We start from the raw sequence: 16,177 nt of genomic DNA, 5'->3' as shown, positions 1-16,177 counted from the left end.
GGATTGCAGCTGGATGCCCTCAGGATTTCCAGCATCCTCTATCATCAGCTGCTAGTGTTGGCCACCTCCTGGTGAGCAGAAATGCTGAGGCCAGCAAGGATTGAAGGTAAGTCTGAACTGGAAGGGGAATTCACAGAATCAGAGGGTTGGAAGGGACTTCTGAACATCAGCCAGTCCAACCCCCCTGCCAAGGCAGGATCACCCAGAGCAGGTGACACAGGAACATGTCCAGGTGAACTTTGAACATCTCCGAAGGGAGAATCCACAATCTCCCTGGGAAACTGCTCCAGTGCTCTGCCACCCTCAATGTGAAGAAGTTCTTCCTCATGTTGAGGTGGAATTTCTTGTGTTTTAGTTTATTCCTGCAGGGACAGGCGAGTAGTACTGAAGCTGAGGGTCTCTCTCAACACCCCTCATGCACGTGCCAGGCTTGCCGTGGCTGTGGCTCCCTGACCCAGCTGAGATGCAGGTGCTCCAAAAGAAAAGTCTTCAAGCATGTAGGACACTGGACCAGGGTTCTGGTCCACCCAACAGGTCTCCTACCTGGCTCTGCACCTCTGTCCCTCTTCTCTGCAGGGCATGGAGCCACAGGTCTGCCCCTTGGCTTTTTGCAAGCAGTGCCTCCCAAAGCAAGGGGTTAAAGTGCATCTGGAGATTGTGCAGCTCTGTGCCCCAGGCATCAGGCTGGAACCATGCTTCTCCCTGTGACATCACAGGCACCAGTCCTTCCCGCTGTCAGGAAGCATGGACACCTATCCCTGTCCTTCCCCTGCCCCAGCTGGAGCCACATGCTGGGCACTGGGACCTTCTGCTTGTTTGCAGGTGTTTGCAGCTACATTTTAGAAAACCTCTGGGAGTCCTTGCTGGGCCCAGACTCACACAGAGCCTGACAGTGCTATTGCAGCCTTTGGATGACCCTGATGGGAGCAGGGTCTCCAGGAACATTCCTCTGGCCTTTGCCTCTGCCCCTGACCTTGGATGGCTCCACAGGGTATGGCTGGGCTCACAGACACATCCAAATTACCAGATTCCTGGATCCTGCTCCATCCCTGCTGGTTTGGATCACAACCTGCTCCACCCAGAACCTAAAGGATCAGCTTCAAGAGGAGCCAGGGCTGGCAAGTCTGAGGAGCCTTACTCAAAAGAGAGGTCATGTCTCAGGAGTGAGTGTCCCCTCACAGAGACGTCGGATGAGGGGGATGGGTGAATGCCATGGCACACATGGGCCAGTCCTGGTGATGCTTATTTTTTCTCTGGTGTCCCTGTGCCCTGTGATCCTGCTAAAGGCTCTCTGCATCCTCTCCTGCCCCTGCAAGCCCTTCTGGAGGGAGGGACTCGCTGCTGTCCTCCCAGTATGTGGCACTGCATCGGTCCCTGCTGGAACCTTGGCAGTGAAACACAGCCAGCATCGTCCAGGTCTGCAGTATGGCCTGGCTGTCCTTGGAGATCAACAGCCAAACTGGATCCTACTGGGTTGATCCAGAACCCTATAAAATCTGGAAGGAAATAAAAAGAGGGCAAAAGCAGTCGCCCCATGGGAGCAGGGCAGGAGACACATTTGTGGTTTGTTCCAGGAGCCCCATGTCAGGCCCATGCTGAGGACAGAAACAAACAGCCTCCAGCACTTTGACTCAGCTGGCAGCGCCAGTTTTCCAGCTCGGGAAGGACCTCAGCTGGATGTCCAGGGCACTGGCATCACCTCTGGAGGAGCAACATCACCTCCCTCCCCTCTGCAGGGCATGGAGCCCACTACTGAGGGACAAAGTCAAGGTCCAGCAAGTTCTTGCATCAGGGCCCACAGAGATCTTCTGGCTGTGCAGGAGGGGCCATCAGTGCTTGTCATGAGGGTGTTGCTGCAGCCCTGCCCCAGCTATAACTCCACAGCAACTCTGTCAGCTTTTGAATGCCACCAGCTCCAGAAAACCTTGCCAGGCACAATCCTCAGGCCAAAGCCTCTTTGGCATCTCATTTCTGGCCCACAGAGAGGATCTGACCAGTGCTGGTACACGAAGTCCTGGCTCTCCTCAGGTGCGAGGCTGCAATCCAGAGTCAGACCCCCTTGGAGCATGTGCTGGTGTGAGGAATGCAGCCCACTCCCACCACCCCTGGCCCCTCTGTGCCCCTGGCCAGCTGAGCCCATGGCTATGCTTGCAGCTCACAAGAACTGGACCTTGTTTTCCACTTGGGCTGTATTCTAAATTTCCCCAAGGGTTTTTTTTTTAATTCCTGTTTTTAAGCAAGCTCTAGGAAGACCTGTTAATGTGGAGGCAGCAGGAGAAACATCACCTGGGATGTCACCTGCCGCTCAGAGGTACCCCACGCTCAGGAACCACGCTCAGCCCAATCCCCCAGTGTTTGGTCCCAAGAGTCTCAGCAGAGGGGGGGTGCAGCGGAGGGTGCCGGGGCCCTGCAGGGAGCGGAGGGGTGGCTGTGGAGCAGCGCTCTCCTCCTCTCCCAGACCGCAGCCTGCCGCTAGAGGACAACACAGACACGGCGGAGCCTGCAGGGAAACATCCGCTCCGCAGCGATGAGCTGCATCGGGAGCTCCGGTGCCTTTGCTAATGGCACGGCCCACACTGCTCCCACTGCGCTGCGGGTTCAGCTAGAGCTGGCTGGAAAGTGACACCTCCATCCCTGAGGGACTCATTCAGAAATTCCAGGTTTACCATGGAAACGTCAAAGCTCTCTGGTCCAAGCAACCTGGTGTCCAGACTCTTAGTTTTGCCAGGAGCCAGGTGACACGCTGGAGTAAGTGACACTTTGAATAGTGACAGCTAAGATCTCAGAGAAATGAGGCATGGATATGAACCTCCACAGCCGACCTGGAATAAAAAGCAAACAGAAAAGTCAAAGTGAGGCACATGGAGAAAAGCTCTCCAGTGTCAGGACATGCTGCTCCAAAAAAGTGTGAAAATTGCAGTCAGTGCCTTCATGAGGAAATATCTCTGCTTCAGCTGAATGGTAGTTTTCAATAGGAACCTCTTCGGTGGGATTTTTTGCAAGAACTCTATTAATAGCATGATCAGCCAGAGCCTTGGGTTCCCGAGGACAGTTCACTGAGTGAGAAATTGTGAAGAGATGGTGATGTGGTGAGGGAGAGGAGCAGGAATCACAGATAAGAGCTGCCAGGAGTGATAGGCCTGACACTTTCTCCAGACTGACTTCAGATTCCTGGCTACTGTCAGAGCATGTCCAGCCATTTCGGGCCCTGCTAGCGTGTCCCGTCTCAGAGCTGGAGGGGAGGAGTGTTGAGGGGACTCATCTCTCTGAGGAGGGCTCCCTGTCTCCCCACCAAGCAGTGATTTATATTCGGAGCTGTCAAAAGGCATTGCAACTGTTTAATCAATGACATCTCCATCACTGTTTATGATGGAAGCGCCTTTATTCCAATTAAACTAGTTCCTGCTCCTAGACCAAAATCCTCTCACTCCTCTGCACTTGGTGATGCTCTTTCCAATGACTGCAGCAGTCCCAGGGAGTCCTGAATCTGCAGGATCTGAATGCACTTGGCAAGTGAAATAGTTTCAGATCCAGTATCACCCCGGCCAGCACCCCTCAGCCAAAGTCTGTGCATCAGCCCCGAACCCTGAACTCCACCTTCAGCACAGTTTTGGGGGAGGAGATGCCCACTCTGACTCACAGGTCTCAAGGCACCCCAGCCCCGGTGAGCTGGAGCTATTTAAGTCTCCCAGTGTGCCAGTTCACCTTCCTGACCCCAGATAACCCTTCCGCCTCTTTTATCCTGTGATCATGGGGATAACAGTCAGGAAACTCTTTTGCCAGAAGGAAAGGCCCATTCAGAGGAAGCAGGAATGTGAAAGCATCTCCCAGTCCGTGCTTTGGCCACGTGGCACTTTGCCACAGCATGGTTACAGTGGGAGAGGTGACTTTATGGGTGCAATTTGCAGCGACCCAGACCTGGGCCCTTCTTTCTCTACCTCATTCACCTCCTCCATTCATGGCTGTGGGGGATGCAGAGGGAGGAACAAACTGGGAATCCAGATCCACCTAAAGCCCCATGGAGAGCTGTCTGCCATCAGTGTGAGAGCCGTGTTCAGCTGCTGTCCCTGTTACAGATGAGATTCTTGGCTCTGTACAGAGAGACTCGGTGTGGTTCAAGCTGTGGGGCCAGGCTTGCCCCTATCCCTCAAACCACTGCCATGGGATGACAGCAGTCACCCCATCTGAGGGCATCACAGTGGCCCTGAGCAGCCAGTGGCCATCATGAGAGAGGACACGGAGCTGTCCTTTGCAGCCTTCTCCTGTTGCAGGGCCAGCACCCTTTGCTAATCAGGTGTTTCTGCTGCCCAGAACTCGGTAGCTCCTTGATACAGAATCCTGCTCTGATGCACATCCCACATGTTCCAGGACACTATGAGGCCCTGGGCTGGCCTAGGCAGTAGCCCCTGCTAAGCCAGACCACGGCACAGGTGCAGGTGACATGGCTTCAAGCCCCACTCAGTGGACTATTCCTCTTCTTTGGCCACTTTACCCAGAGTTAGAAAGAGCTGTTGAAGCAACCCAGCCCCCTGCTCCTGGCTTCAGTGCTGGGCAGCTCCTGCAAAACGCAGCTCACGCATGCCCTTGATCTGGGCAAAACTGTAACAACAGCACCACGTCCCACCATGGAGCTGCACAGCATGACACTGCTGCTCCATCCCCCTGCATCTCCCCCTAACCCCTGCCTGGTGCAAGGGGAGAGCAACGGGGCTGCTGAAGAGTGAGGGCTGGAGCTCAGGACAGACAGACAGCCAGCCTTGGGCATGGTCGCTCCCAGCAAAAAGCTTGTCCTGAGCTCCTCAGTCCTTTCTCCCCAGCTGCACCCTGACTTTCCAGTCACAGCTGAGTTTAGCAGCTAGCACAGACACAGAGTCCTTTATCTGGGGTTATATTTCAGCGTCCCAAAGTCTGGAGCCCTTGAAGTGCCTGTTGGGTACTCCTGCCTCACTACTTACACTCCTCTGCCCTGTCGGAGCCAGCTCTGCCTTCCCCTGCCCTGCTATCTCACAAAAACATGGTTACAAAACAAGCCTGGGTCCTGGAGCTATGAACAGGTCTTTATTTGTTGAGGTTTCTTTTGGTTTTTTTTTCCCCCTTTCTTCCCTTTGAATGAAATTCCTGCCAGCTCTAAGAGAGAGAGAGAGAGAGGGAAAGAGTAGAAAGTTTAACTCCTCCCATTGGAGTGTCTCACGCCCCTGCCCAGCCCTTGAAACCCAATAACCAAGATCATTCAGCAATGCCTTCCCTTGCCTGGCTGCATCCTCACCACACCGGGACCTGCCGGCGATCCCGTGCCCGCTGCGTGCCAGGCGCCGGCACCGCTCCGCTGCGCCCCGCCGAGCCCCGCGCCCGCAGCCGGCCGGCGACACCGCGCCCCGGCCCCGCAACCAGGGCGAGGATGGACACGCTCCTCTTCTGGGGCATTCTCCTGGCGTCCTCTGCCCGCTGCCGGGCTGTGCCTGTGGAGCCAGGTGCTGCGCCCTCCTGCCCGCCCCAGTGCCACTGCGAACAGGATGGCATCGTGCTCTCGGTGGATTGCTCCGAGCTGGGGCTTTCGGAGGTCCCTGCCAACCTGAGCCCTCTCACCGCTTACCTGTAAGTACAGCCCTTGCTGCTGCTTTTGCAATGCTTCCCCTGGACCCCTTCAACAGCTGCAGCTTTCCTCCGGCTTGGAAGTTTGTGCCACATATTCCCGAAATTAAATTTCCTGTGGAAATTAGAAACCAAGCAAAATAGCAACAAAAAAGGCAGCTCTTTGGGCAGGACCTGCCAAGCTCCCCTCCTCCCGCGCCCCTCTGCGAGCGCTGTTTATACTGCGATGTTCTGCTCTGCTCCGTGATTGCAGCGGACCACGGGAACTGACTTGTTGGGTCGATTTTGATTGTCTGAGCACATAATGGAGTATTTTTACACAGCAATTAGGGAAAACTGCTCTGGGATCCTTCTGTCAAGCATTTCAATAGCTGCAATAACTCAGGGCTTTGCGGGGTTTGGGTTGTGCTGGCCACCAGCAGTGTCCGAGTTGCCTTTTTAAAATGAATATTAAAGTCTTGTAAGAGGTCTGGGGGGTTGGTCAGTGTTGTGTTTTGATTATTTATGTATTAATTTTATTTAAAAATTCTTGATTATCTGAATGTTTCATACCCCTTCTGATGTTAATACCCCAAAGGCTTAATTGACAGAGACTGGTGCGTTCATTTCTAGCCCTAGAGGTGGTCTCGGTGCCATCATACCGGTGATGACTGAGGATCCTGATAAACGACTGTGGAAAATCTCAGTGTTTAACCAGGAGAGGAAACATCTCTCTCAGGGAGACAAGTTATCCCTGCGGAAGATGCTTCCTGGGTTTACAGGCAGCGCTGCAGCCACGAGCTACAGCTGTTCGGCAGACAGGCTGGGAAGGACCGCGGCATTCCGAGCTCGGAATGCAGCTGGGGCACTGCCAAGGGAAGCCGCGTGTGCCACAGCCATCACGGACCACTGGTAGCCCCAGACGGTGCTGGGGGTGTTCATGTTGTGCTCAGTGTGCTGAGGGGGGACTCGAGGCTGGGAGTGGCAAACAGACCATGGTGTTGGTTTTCCGCCGTTCCTGGATTGTGCTGAGATGCAGGTGCTCAGCTGTCGGAGCAAAGCACCCGAGCCCCTTCAGGAAGGGCTTTGCGCAGCCAGGTGGGAGCTGCCCCAGCTGGGTAAGGGCTTCTCTGCTCCTCCCGCTCGCCTGAGGAGCACGGTCTTGTGCCAGCCACTGGATGGCCAGAGCTGTACTGGGTTAGCTGGGAGAGAAATAAGACGGGAAAGGACGATGTTCACTGGAGACCATGAAAGATGAGAGAAATGGGTAATGCAGGCTGAATTTCCCCTGGGAGAGGGAACCACTTGTTACATGAGATGTGACTGCACAGAACAATCCTTCGGGCTTGGTTTGGAACCGGCTGCCCACGAGTGCAAAGTCACTGGAGCATGTGGGAGAATGCAGAACATTGCAGCATTGATGCTTCTGTGGGGACAAGGGGAAGCCCCATCAGGCACCCACTTCACCCTCCGGTACCACAGCATGGGGCACCCGCTGCTCCCACTCCGCAGAGGGGACGCTGCGTGTCATCCCCACGGAGCTGTCCCTCGGGGGCTGGGAACTGCACAGCTGCCCGCCCACACGAACCCAGGCACATTACGGTGTTCCTGGCGCTCAGTGCCACCTTCACCCTGGCCACGGTGGTTGGAGCAGGGACACAGCTCTGGGATACGGATCCCTGTGCGTGAATCCCAGCGGGTGCGGCCAGTGCCTGCTGAGGCTGCTGGCAGAGCCCTGGATGCCACTGGGACTGGGTCCTCGGGACAGCCCCGCAGCACCCAGCACTTCGGGATGGTGCTGGTGCGGTCCCTTGGCCGCGGCCCCGCTCCCCGTGTCTGTACCGGCCCCGCTCCCCCGTGGGCTGTACCGGCCCCGCTCCCCGTGTCTGTACCGACCCCGTTCCCTTGTGGCTGTACCGGCCCCGCTCCCCCGTGGGCTGTACCAGCCCCGCTCCCCGTATCTGTACCGGCCCCGTTCCCTTTGTGGCTGTGCCGGCCCCGTTCCCTTGTGGCTGTACCGACCCCGTTCCCCCGTGGGCTGTACCGGCCCCGTTCCCCCGTGGGCTGTACCAACCGCGTTCCCTTGTGGCTGTACCGGCCCCTCTCTCTCCCGTGTCTGTACCGGCCCCGTTCCCTTGCGGCTGTACCGGCCCCTCTCTCTCCCGTGTCTCTACCGGCCCCGTTCCCGTGTCTGTACCGGCCCCTCTCTCTCCCGTGCCCGTACCGGCCCCGCTGCCCGTGGGCCGCTCCCCGTGGGCTCACACGGTGGCGCCAGTGACGGTCCTTTGCACGGGCAGAGCCCCCTCCCCAGCCCACGCCCGGCTGGGGGGACCCTCCGGCTGCACCGAGCGCGGGGCGGGCCCGGGGGGTGCTGGAGGGGGCCTCAGTGTTCCTCCCTCCCTCCCTCTTTGGGGAAAACCGACCCTTTTGGTGCTTATCCATTAAACCCTGCCAAGGAGAGGACGGAGCAGATATGATGGAGGCAGGAAGTCAGAATGAACTGGGAATGACTGGAGGAGGACTGGAGAGCTGGGTTTTCTCTCTGCTTCTGTCACTACTGTTAGCAAGCTATGTGAGGTTAGATTCCCAGGTACAAGTGTGCAGCCAGGGCTGGTTTGTAAAAGCAAATCAGCACAAATTTTGTAGAAAGTATGGATATTGGAGTGAGATCTAAGTTCTTCGTGGAAATACAGGCTCAAACTCCACATTCAAATACATAAAGAAATGCCAGACTGCTTTGGAGAGCTACAAGGGCTGAAGAGAGAGCCCTGGAATGGCAGCAGGAGCATGGAGCTGGTGGGCAGCTGCTCGCAAAACTTTCCGGCTTCTTTGCTCCGTGCTCTGTTTTCTCAGCAAGTCACTGGCACAGTGCAGAGCAGGACTTCCTCCCGAGCAAAATAAAGGATCCTCGTAATCACCTCTGATTAGACACTGCCTCACCACTAATGAGCTGGTGCCCATGCCCCATCCTGACCGTGCTGTGCCTCCACCATGCCTGTCTCTCTGCAAGAATCCTGTCCTTGCTCCCTCCTGCACCTCTCCGAACTTGACCCTGATCCCACCCATCCAAAGCCGAGTGTTTTCAGTGGAGGCATCGCTGGCAAAATTGTAGCTGTGGTCAAGGAGAGGGGAGAGATTTCCCCTTTAGCTGATGTGCCAGTGAGTCCCCACAGTCCTGTATCACACACCACATCTCTGTCTCTCAACGTGTGTCAGAGGGTTGACCTGGGGCTGCAGCAGAGGTGGCTGGAGCTACTGGGGACTGACTGGAAAGGACAGCAGCAAGCTGGGGGTGCAGGAGAGTGGAGCTGCGTAGGGGAAGATTCCTCTGTGGCAGAGAGGTGACTGCGCAAAGGGGCTCAGAGGAGGATGGGGAAATGGGAAAAGCTGCTTGGTGCTTAAAATATTATCTTAGCTGTGATCCCTGGCACCACTGCACACCAGTGCCCCACCTCAGATTCCCTAGGGCAGGTGTTGCACCACCTGGGCTGGTGCAGTTCAGTCCCCAGCTGTCCCCATGGCTGTCACCAGGAAGATGCCCATAGTTGGGTGCAGGTGCTCAGTGCAGCCCCCTGTCCTAGGATGGCATCCTGATCCCCCTCATCCCCATGTATCTGGCTACCAGCCCCTGCAAGGGGGACAGGTGGCAATGCTGGGGGTGAAGGGATGCTCTCACTTTGCCAAGGCTGCTCCTCTTTCACCATAAAAAAATTGACACCATGTTGCTTGTGCCTGCCAGGCCCCTCCTAGGGAGGTGCTGTCCTGTCCAGCTGTCATTTGCAGGAAAGGAATGGAGAGTTTGTCTCAGCAGAGGACACCTTGGGATGGAAAGGCAGCAGCAGTAGGGCCATGGCCACATGTGGACTTCAGCTGGCCAGGGAACACACACAGCCCCACACCCTGCACAGGTATAGAGGGACCTGACACATCTTGCAGTGCCTTATCCCCAGCCTGGACTAAGCATACATGGGGAGGGACTGGAAGGATTGCCCAGATATCCTAGGCTGGAAGACACCTCTGGAGGTCTCTTATCCACATTCAAACAGGTCCATCCTGTGAGGCTGGTCAGGATCTTCTCCAGTAGGTAAACCTGGATAATCTTAGTAGTACCTCTAAGATTCCCTCACCTTTTCCCCATTGTTTACTATCCCGTTTGTCCTAATATCTAATTGCAATTTCCTGTGGTTCCTCTTGTGCCCATTACCTCCCATCCTTCCCCTGCACAACTCCAAGGAGACATTGGCTCGGGCTTCTCTACACCCTTCCAGTCAATAGAGCAGAACACTCCTCCATTCCTCCTTTTCTTGTGAAGGCTGATCAAACCTACTGGTGTGAGCAGTGTGTGGGCCTCGGGCAGGGTGGGGAGCACTGCCCTGTGGAAGAGCGGGCCATGGAGATGCTGCAGGGGAAGAGATGAGGATGAAGGACACAAACCTGGAGGGTGCCAGACACCAATGGCACCGTGGCTCAAAGCTCAGCTGGAGGAGCCATCCCCCACTTCCCAAGGGTCTCAGGTCTCCCCATCCTTATGGAGGGGTCAGGCAGTTCTGCTGCTCTGTGCCCCCTCCCCAGAAACACCGGTGCCTGCTGTGTTCCTGTCCCAGGCCCCTGCACACCTTGCCGTGGAGCCAGGCACAGGCCGCTGCCTGCAGGGCTGTTCTCTGCCCTGGGAAACCAGCACAGACCTGGGGCAGGACACAACTGATGAGGCTGTCAGGCTGCTGCTGTCACAGCAGGGTCTGGGGGGAGGGAAAAGCAGCAGATCCTGGCTGCTCCCAGGTATCACCAGGCATCTCAAGAGGCTTCCCAGACAGAAAGCTTCTCATTCCCCCAGCTCATTCCTTTGAGCTGAATGGGACCAGGAGCCCTCAGGGCTGTTCTCACCTTGCAGAGACATTTTGAGACACTGCCTGGAATTTAGCATCCCGCTGGGAGTCTGGGGCTCTGCATCACCCACTCTCTCCTCTGAGCACCCCCCGGAATCAGGTGCTACATGACCCCTGACAGGGAGACAGGGATGCTTTGAAGCTGAGCAGACACTTCCCAGGTCACACTGTGCTGGACCCAATGCTGGATAGGGCAGAGTGAGGGAAAGACACCTTTTTCTTGACATTTGCATCTTCTAAAGACCCACAGAACTGCAGGTAGGTGAGGCAGCAGGTTTGGAGGCTCAGGACATAGCTGGTGCCTGCAGCAAGTCAAGCAGCAGGGGTGAAGGCAGCTCCCCTCAGCCCGAATCCCTCCCCATGTGCCAACATCTGCCCCCTGCAGCCCCCGCTGTGGGAAGGACAGCCACCACAACCCCCTGAGATGGGGAGCACCCCAAGAGCTGCCAGAGGAGCTGGGACACCAATGGGGGGGACAGGATGGGTGGCTGCCCTCTGGAAGCCTGGGCAGGCAGGACAGCTGTGGGGAGGTGTTGGGGCTGAAGGGGTGACTGGGTCTCCAAGGAGCTGGGGTTTCCTGCAGGGGTGACAGGGACCTCTGTGTGCCTTTGGGACAGTCACACACCCGAGGGAGAAAGAGGGAGCAGCCAAAAATGCAGAGAGCACAAAATCCCAATGCAAAGCGTAAATTAGGTCCTTCCTGGGGCCAGTGCTGCTCTCGTCCCCCAGGTGATGTCGCACAGACATCACCCATCCTGTCCCCGTCCTGTGCCTGAGGCTTGCCCAGTGCCAGGGCCCATCCACAGCTGCTTCCTCATGCCATGGTCACCACAGGAGCCCCAGTGTTGCACCAGGACCCATCCAAACACACCACAAAGGTGCAGACTCACTCCCAGACCCTTCCACTCCTCAAGCCACGACAGCGCCCAGGACTATCAAATGTTACTATCAGTTGGCCAGCAGACTAAGGGCTGCTCTCTGCTTGACCTTCTTTCCTGCTGGCAGACCAAGAGGAAGTGCCATTCCCTCCCTGTACAGCCCAAAGTCCATGGTCTCATCCTCGGGAATGCCCAGAATGCCTGGGAGAAGGGCAGCCAAAGCAGGAGCAGCGGGAAACCTCTGCGGGCTTGGGGTCGTGGATGAGGGAGATAAAGCTGGTGAGAGGCACTTGAAGAGCTGGGCTCTGCACACTGCAGTGGAGTCACAGGGTCATATTCACCATTTATCAGCTTTGAGGAATTTTTTTTTCACACTTAAAATATCAGGGCTGACAAGGATTTCCCACTGTCAGGGATTTGGGTTCCTTCGAAGGGACTCTACAAAGTCCATCTGCTGACTCCATAGAGGTGCTTCACATGCACACAGGTGTGCTCTGCATCCTTGCTGCATCCTTGCCAGCAGGATTTCAAAGATTTCAAGGGCAGGCCACCTGAGTTCAACTCCAATTGCCCAGCACCTCAATTACAACCTCAGGGTCTCCTGTGGCTGACAGAGTTTTGCTGGCATGGTGCTAGGAAGGCCCCAGGGGGGAACATCTCCCAGCACTCATGAATAACGACACTTTGGAATACCCCAATGGGCTGGCCCAAACCAGGACCTGCCTGAGCCCCAGATTTCAGCTGCTGGCACTAAATCCAACCCAGGCTCTGGCTGGTGTTTCCCTCTGGAGCAGGCAGATGAGCACTAACCAGGAACGGTGTAATTCCTGTCCTGTGCTCCCCAGCCTGTGAGGAGGAGAAAACCAAGCAGAAAAAACCTGGGATCAGGCAGAGCTTGAAGAGTGGCTTGTGAGAGAAACAAGGAGACAGCACAGCTCCTGAGCAAGTGTTTCCAAATGGCCTTTTGTGCCCCCTGGGCAAGGTGGAACCCCCAGCCCAGCCGAGAGCTGAAATGTCCTGGTCCCTTGGCCCACAGCAGTGCTCAGTGGGCCTTCATCCCTGCGGTGAGGATGATGAGCATGGTCCTACAGATGCTTCATGGTTGTGTGTCTGGCCTCGAGGCTCAGGGCAGAGCAGTGGGAAGACACCAAACTCCACAGCAAGCAGACAAAATAGCGGTGAGGGAGGGAGTGAGGGATGGGTGGGAGTGCTCAGAGCAAAGCCAGAATTGTAGGACCATTAATCATAGAGCCACAGAATAGTTTGGGTTGGAAGGGACCTTAAAGATCATCTCATTCCACCTTCCACCATCCAGGTTGCTCCAAGCTCTGCCCAACCTGGTCTGGGACATTTCCAGGGATGGGGCAGCCACAGCTTCTCTGGGCACCCTGTGCCAGGGCCTCAGCACCCTCAAAGAAAGAATTTCTTATGAACATATAATCTAACCCTGCCATCTGCCTGTGGGAAGCCACTGTCCCTTATCCTGTCACTATCTGCCCATGTAAAAAGCTGCTCTCCCTCTTTTCTTTAAGCCCCTTTAGGCACTGGAAGGGGCTCTAAGGTCTCCCCAGAGCCTTCTCTTCTCCAGGCTGAGCCCCACATCTCTCAGCCTGCCTTAGTAGTGAGGTCAGTCCTAGAGCTGCCTGAAGAACATGTTTGATGGGATGGTTTTCCAAGCAAGATCTCATTTAATTGAAAAAGAAAAGCTTAATGAAAATGGACAGTGCTCATGGGACTGTAAACGGTAGAAATGTAGTAACAAGTTCAATCAGGAGAGATTATTTCAGTGTTTTCACTTTGCAGTGTCTTTCTAAAAAAGAGTTTCCATTTACATATCTTCACCTGCTGGTGCTACATTTACCCACAGGCAATTTAATGTTCACATTGCAGGACTTCAAGACTACCAGAGCAAAGCGTTTTGCTGTTTTTAAAACACAGTATATTGATTTTTTTTGTTCTATACTAAATATTGACAATGCTGGCTCTTTGTTCTAGGTTCAAGGGAAAGGAAGTTCAGAAGTCTCTGAATTTCCAATGAGGTTCATGACATCTCCTCTGCTTTTCCTCCTGTTGCATCATCTCCCAGGCCCCTTCATAGGCTCTGCTCCCTTTCTGCTCTTGACGTCATGAGGCAGAAGCACTTTGGGTCCAGCAGTGTTCACTTAACTTGGCTGCTGTTCCCCCAGTGTGGATACTGCTGGGATTAGTGGGATGCTGTGCTCTCTGGAGAAAATGGTCCATGAAGGAGGGTTGCATTCCTCAAGTCCTCCCAGCCACAACAGGCAGTGCTGCAGGTGACAATGCAGAGGGCTGTGCCTATAGTGCCATCACTGCTGGGACCCCCCCACGATCTCAGCTCAGAAGGAAAGAGGCATCTCCTGCAGAGCTGTTGGGAAGTGCTAAAAGGTATCTGGATGTGAGCAGATGTCTCATTCTTGGTGGGGCACTTTCAGAGTACCATAGAACCATGGAATCTTCTGAGCTGGAAGGGACCCACAAGATTTGCTGAATTCGACTCCTGCATGAGAGGAGATGCAGGATCTGCCCCATCCCAAAGGCACCGGCTGGTGCCCGGGTCACTGCAGGAGAGGCAGCAGCCAAACTTTTGGTGCGCTCGCTGCGCTCCCCGGCAGAAGGGAGCAGGTGTAGGGATGGGGAGCGCGGGGGGAAGGCAGCGCAGGGGTGTTTGGAGCCACTGCGCACAGAGCTGGGGCTGTGCCGGGGATGGACAGCCGTGCGGAACCGCCAGCACGCCTCCTCCCTCCTCCCTGCCGCGGCGAACGCTGCCGGGACAGCCCGGCCGGGGCTGCAGGAGCCGCTCCGCTCGTGCTTTGAGGGATGCCGAGGGATGCAGCGCCGTGCCCGGAGCCTGGCCGGAGGGCCGGAGGGCCGGAGGGAGCTGCTGCCCGCCCGCCCCGTGCCCCGGGCTCCAGCCCCGCAGGCGGGGCCCCGCTCAGCCCCGGCCGCTTCTCCTCCCCAGCGCTCCCGAGAGCCGCGGCAGAGCCCAGCGCTCTGCGGAGTCCTCGCACCGCAAAGCCTCGCTCCCCCCTCTGCTCCCTGCCCGCCCCCCGGGCTAAGCAATATGCCACGGCCTCCCCTCTCTCCCGCCCTTTCTTGAAGAATAAGCTCATAAATCTGCCTGGGGCAACGAAAACACTGAGCTCATGGCCCTTAGATCTGTGTGGGAGGAGCTCTCGCTGGCGATTAAAGGAGTTTAAGGTTTGCTTTGAAAAGCTCTTTGATTCTGGTAGGGGCTCTGGTGCCAAAAGGCAGCGATGGGGCTGCAAATGCCTCTCCCCCTCTGCACCTGCCTGGGTCAGGGAGCAGCAGCGGCGTGGGGGAGGGAAGGGGAAGCGCAGCGCTCGCAGCGCTCTGCAGCGGCAGCTGAGGGACCCCTGCCACCCCTCTGCCAACTGCAGGGCAGTGGCTGCTGCTGCCCTGGAGACCAGACACTTCAGCCGGGATGCCAAAGTGCCTCCATGCCTGTGGAACACGCTGCTCCCCCAGATCCTTCTTCCTCCGAGGAGCTGGGTTGGTTCTCAGGCACGGGGTCCTGCCTGTGTGACAAGGACCCAAGGGAGAGGAGCGGAGGTCAGGACAGGGATCACCAAGCAGCGCTCTGAAAAGCAGTGGGAAGGGATAGGGCAGGGCTATCAGGGCCGGGAGGAGCCTGGGGTCTTGGAGAATGAATTGAGTTTAGTAGGGGAAGAAAAGAGATCAGAAACGGTCTTCATGAGGAGCAGCGGGACTAAGCACAAGCATCCTGGTGCAGCCCAGTCAAAAGAGAGCCAGGCTCCAGCCTGCGTGGAGGCAGGAGCTGTGCCAGAATGGAGAGCAGGGGGAGGATTCAGGGAGGCTCAGGTGGTGCCTCCTGTCCTGCAGGGATGCATCAAGGACCCAAAAAGGGCTAATGTAAAACCATTCCCAGATGCACCAGCCCCAGGTTTGCTGGCAGTGAGGAAGGAGGGCAGCTCCCAGTCTCCTCCCCTCCATGGATGACAAGTCTCTCAAGCTATCCACAGCTCTCTGTCTCCGTTTGCCTTGTTTGCAGGCCTTCCTGTAGCTGTTTAAAGCTCTTTGAAGGATTTGCAAATGAAAAGCAGTCCCCATGGGAGTGGAGCGAGTAGAACACACCTGTAAGGGCAGGACATGCTCAAGGGACATGCTGTCTCTTCTTGTGAGCAGCCACAGGTCCCACTACAAAGAGAGCCCGGGAGACAGGATGGTTTCCAGTACTGAACATCCCCGTGGGGCACCAATTAGGAACATTCCCTTTGTTCAAAGGGAAGGTGAAGCCCAAGCACCACGTGTCATCCCATCAGATGTGCCACGGTGGGAACTGCAGGGGTGGAAGGGGAGCAGAAATGAGGCCTCCTCTGCCAAGTATGGTGGGGGAGACGAGGGGCGTGCAGGCATGGGGGCTGCTGGGAGGGTGCCCCACACACAGGGTGAAAGGCTTTGTAATGTGATGCTGAGCCCTGAAGACCACCAGCCCCTGGGACATTCCCCCTGGCCGGTGGCACCTCCTGGAGCTGGCAATGCCACGGGCATGGAGCAATGGGTGCTGCTGGCAGTGTGACATGTGGCCAACATCAGGGATCTTAGGGACCTGCAGGATCAGAAGGCACAAGGCACCTTCCCAAGGATGTTATCTGATGTGGGGATGGCTCTGGGTATAATTGCATCTTGAAACTTCAAGAGAACTCACAATTGTGGGCTATTCTTAACCTCAGTAAAGCAAATGTTCATCTTTGCATGAAACCTGCAGGAAAGACATTTGTACCTTTAGACAGAAATTAATCTTCCCTCTTTCCCAGAGAACACAAGAAAAAATTCTGGTTG

General features: G+C 56.1%; 1 protein-coding gene across 2 annotated transcripts in view; it reads left to right on the top strand.

The window, feature by feature from the left end:
- Positions 1 to 5,267: 5,267 nt before the first annotated feature.
- Positions 5,268 to 16,177, top strand: part of LGR6 (leucine rich repeat containing G protein-coupled receptor 6) — a 150,903-nt gene continuing 139,993 nt past the window's right edge. Inside the window, exon 1 of one of the 2 annotated variants that reach the window (XM_042015971.1) lies at positions 5,268 to 5,595. In XM_042015971.1, the coding sequence (XP_041871905.1) occupies positions 5,399 to 5,595 (197 nt within the window). In that variant the 5' untranslated portion in view covers positions 5,268 to 5,398. The remainder of the gene's footprint in view (positions 5,596 to 16,177) is intronic. The other variant, XM_042015970.1, reaches the window with a different exon arrangement.

The sequence above is a fragment of the Corvus kubaryi genome, unplaced genomic scaffold (genome assembly GCF_017639235.1).
Source record: "Corvus kubaryi isolate FWS band 111438036 unplaced genomic scaffold, C.kubaryi_AGA036_p1.0 split3-37355, whole genome shotgun sequence".
NCBI classification, from domain to species: Eukaryota; Metazoa; Chordata; class Aves; order Passeriformes; family Corvidae; genus Corvus; species Corvus kubaryi.
Note: the sequence above shows the minus strand (reverse complement) of the source record. Positions and strands in the feature narration are given on the sequence as shown.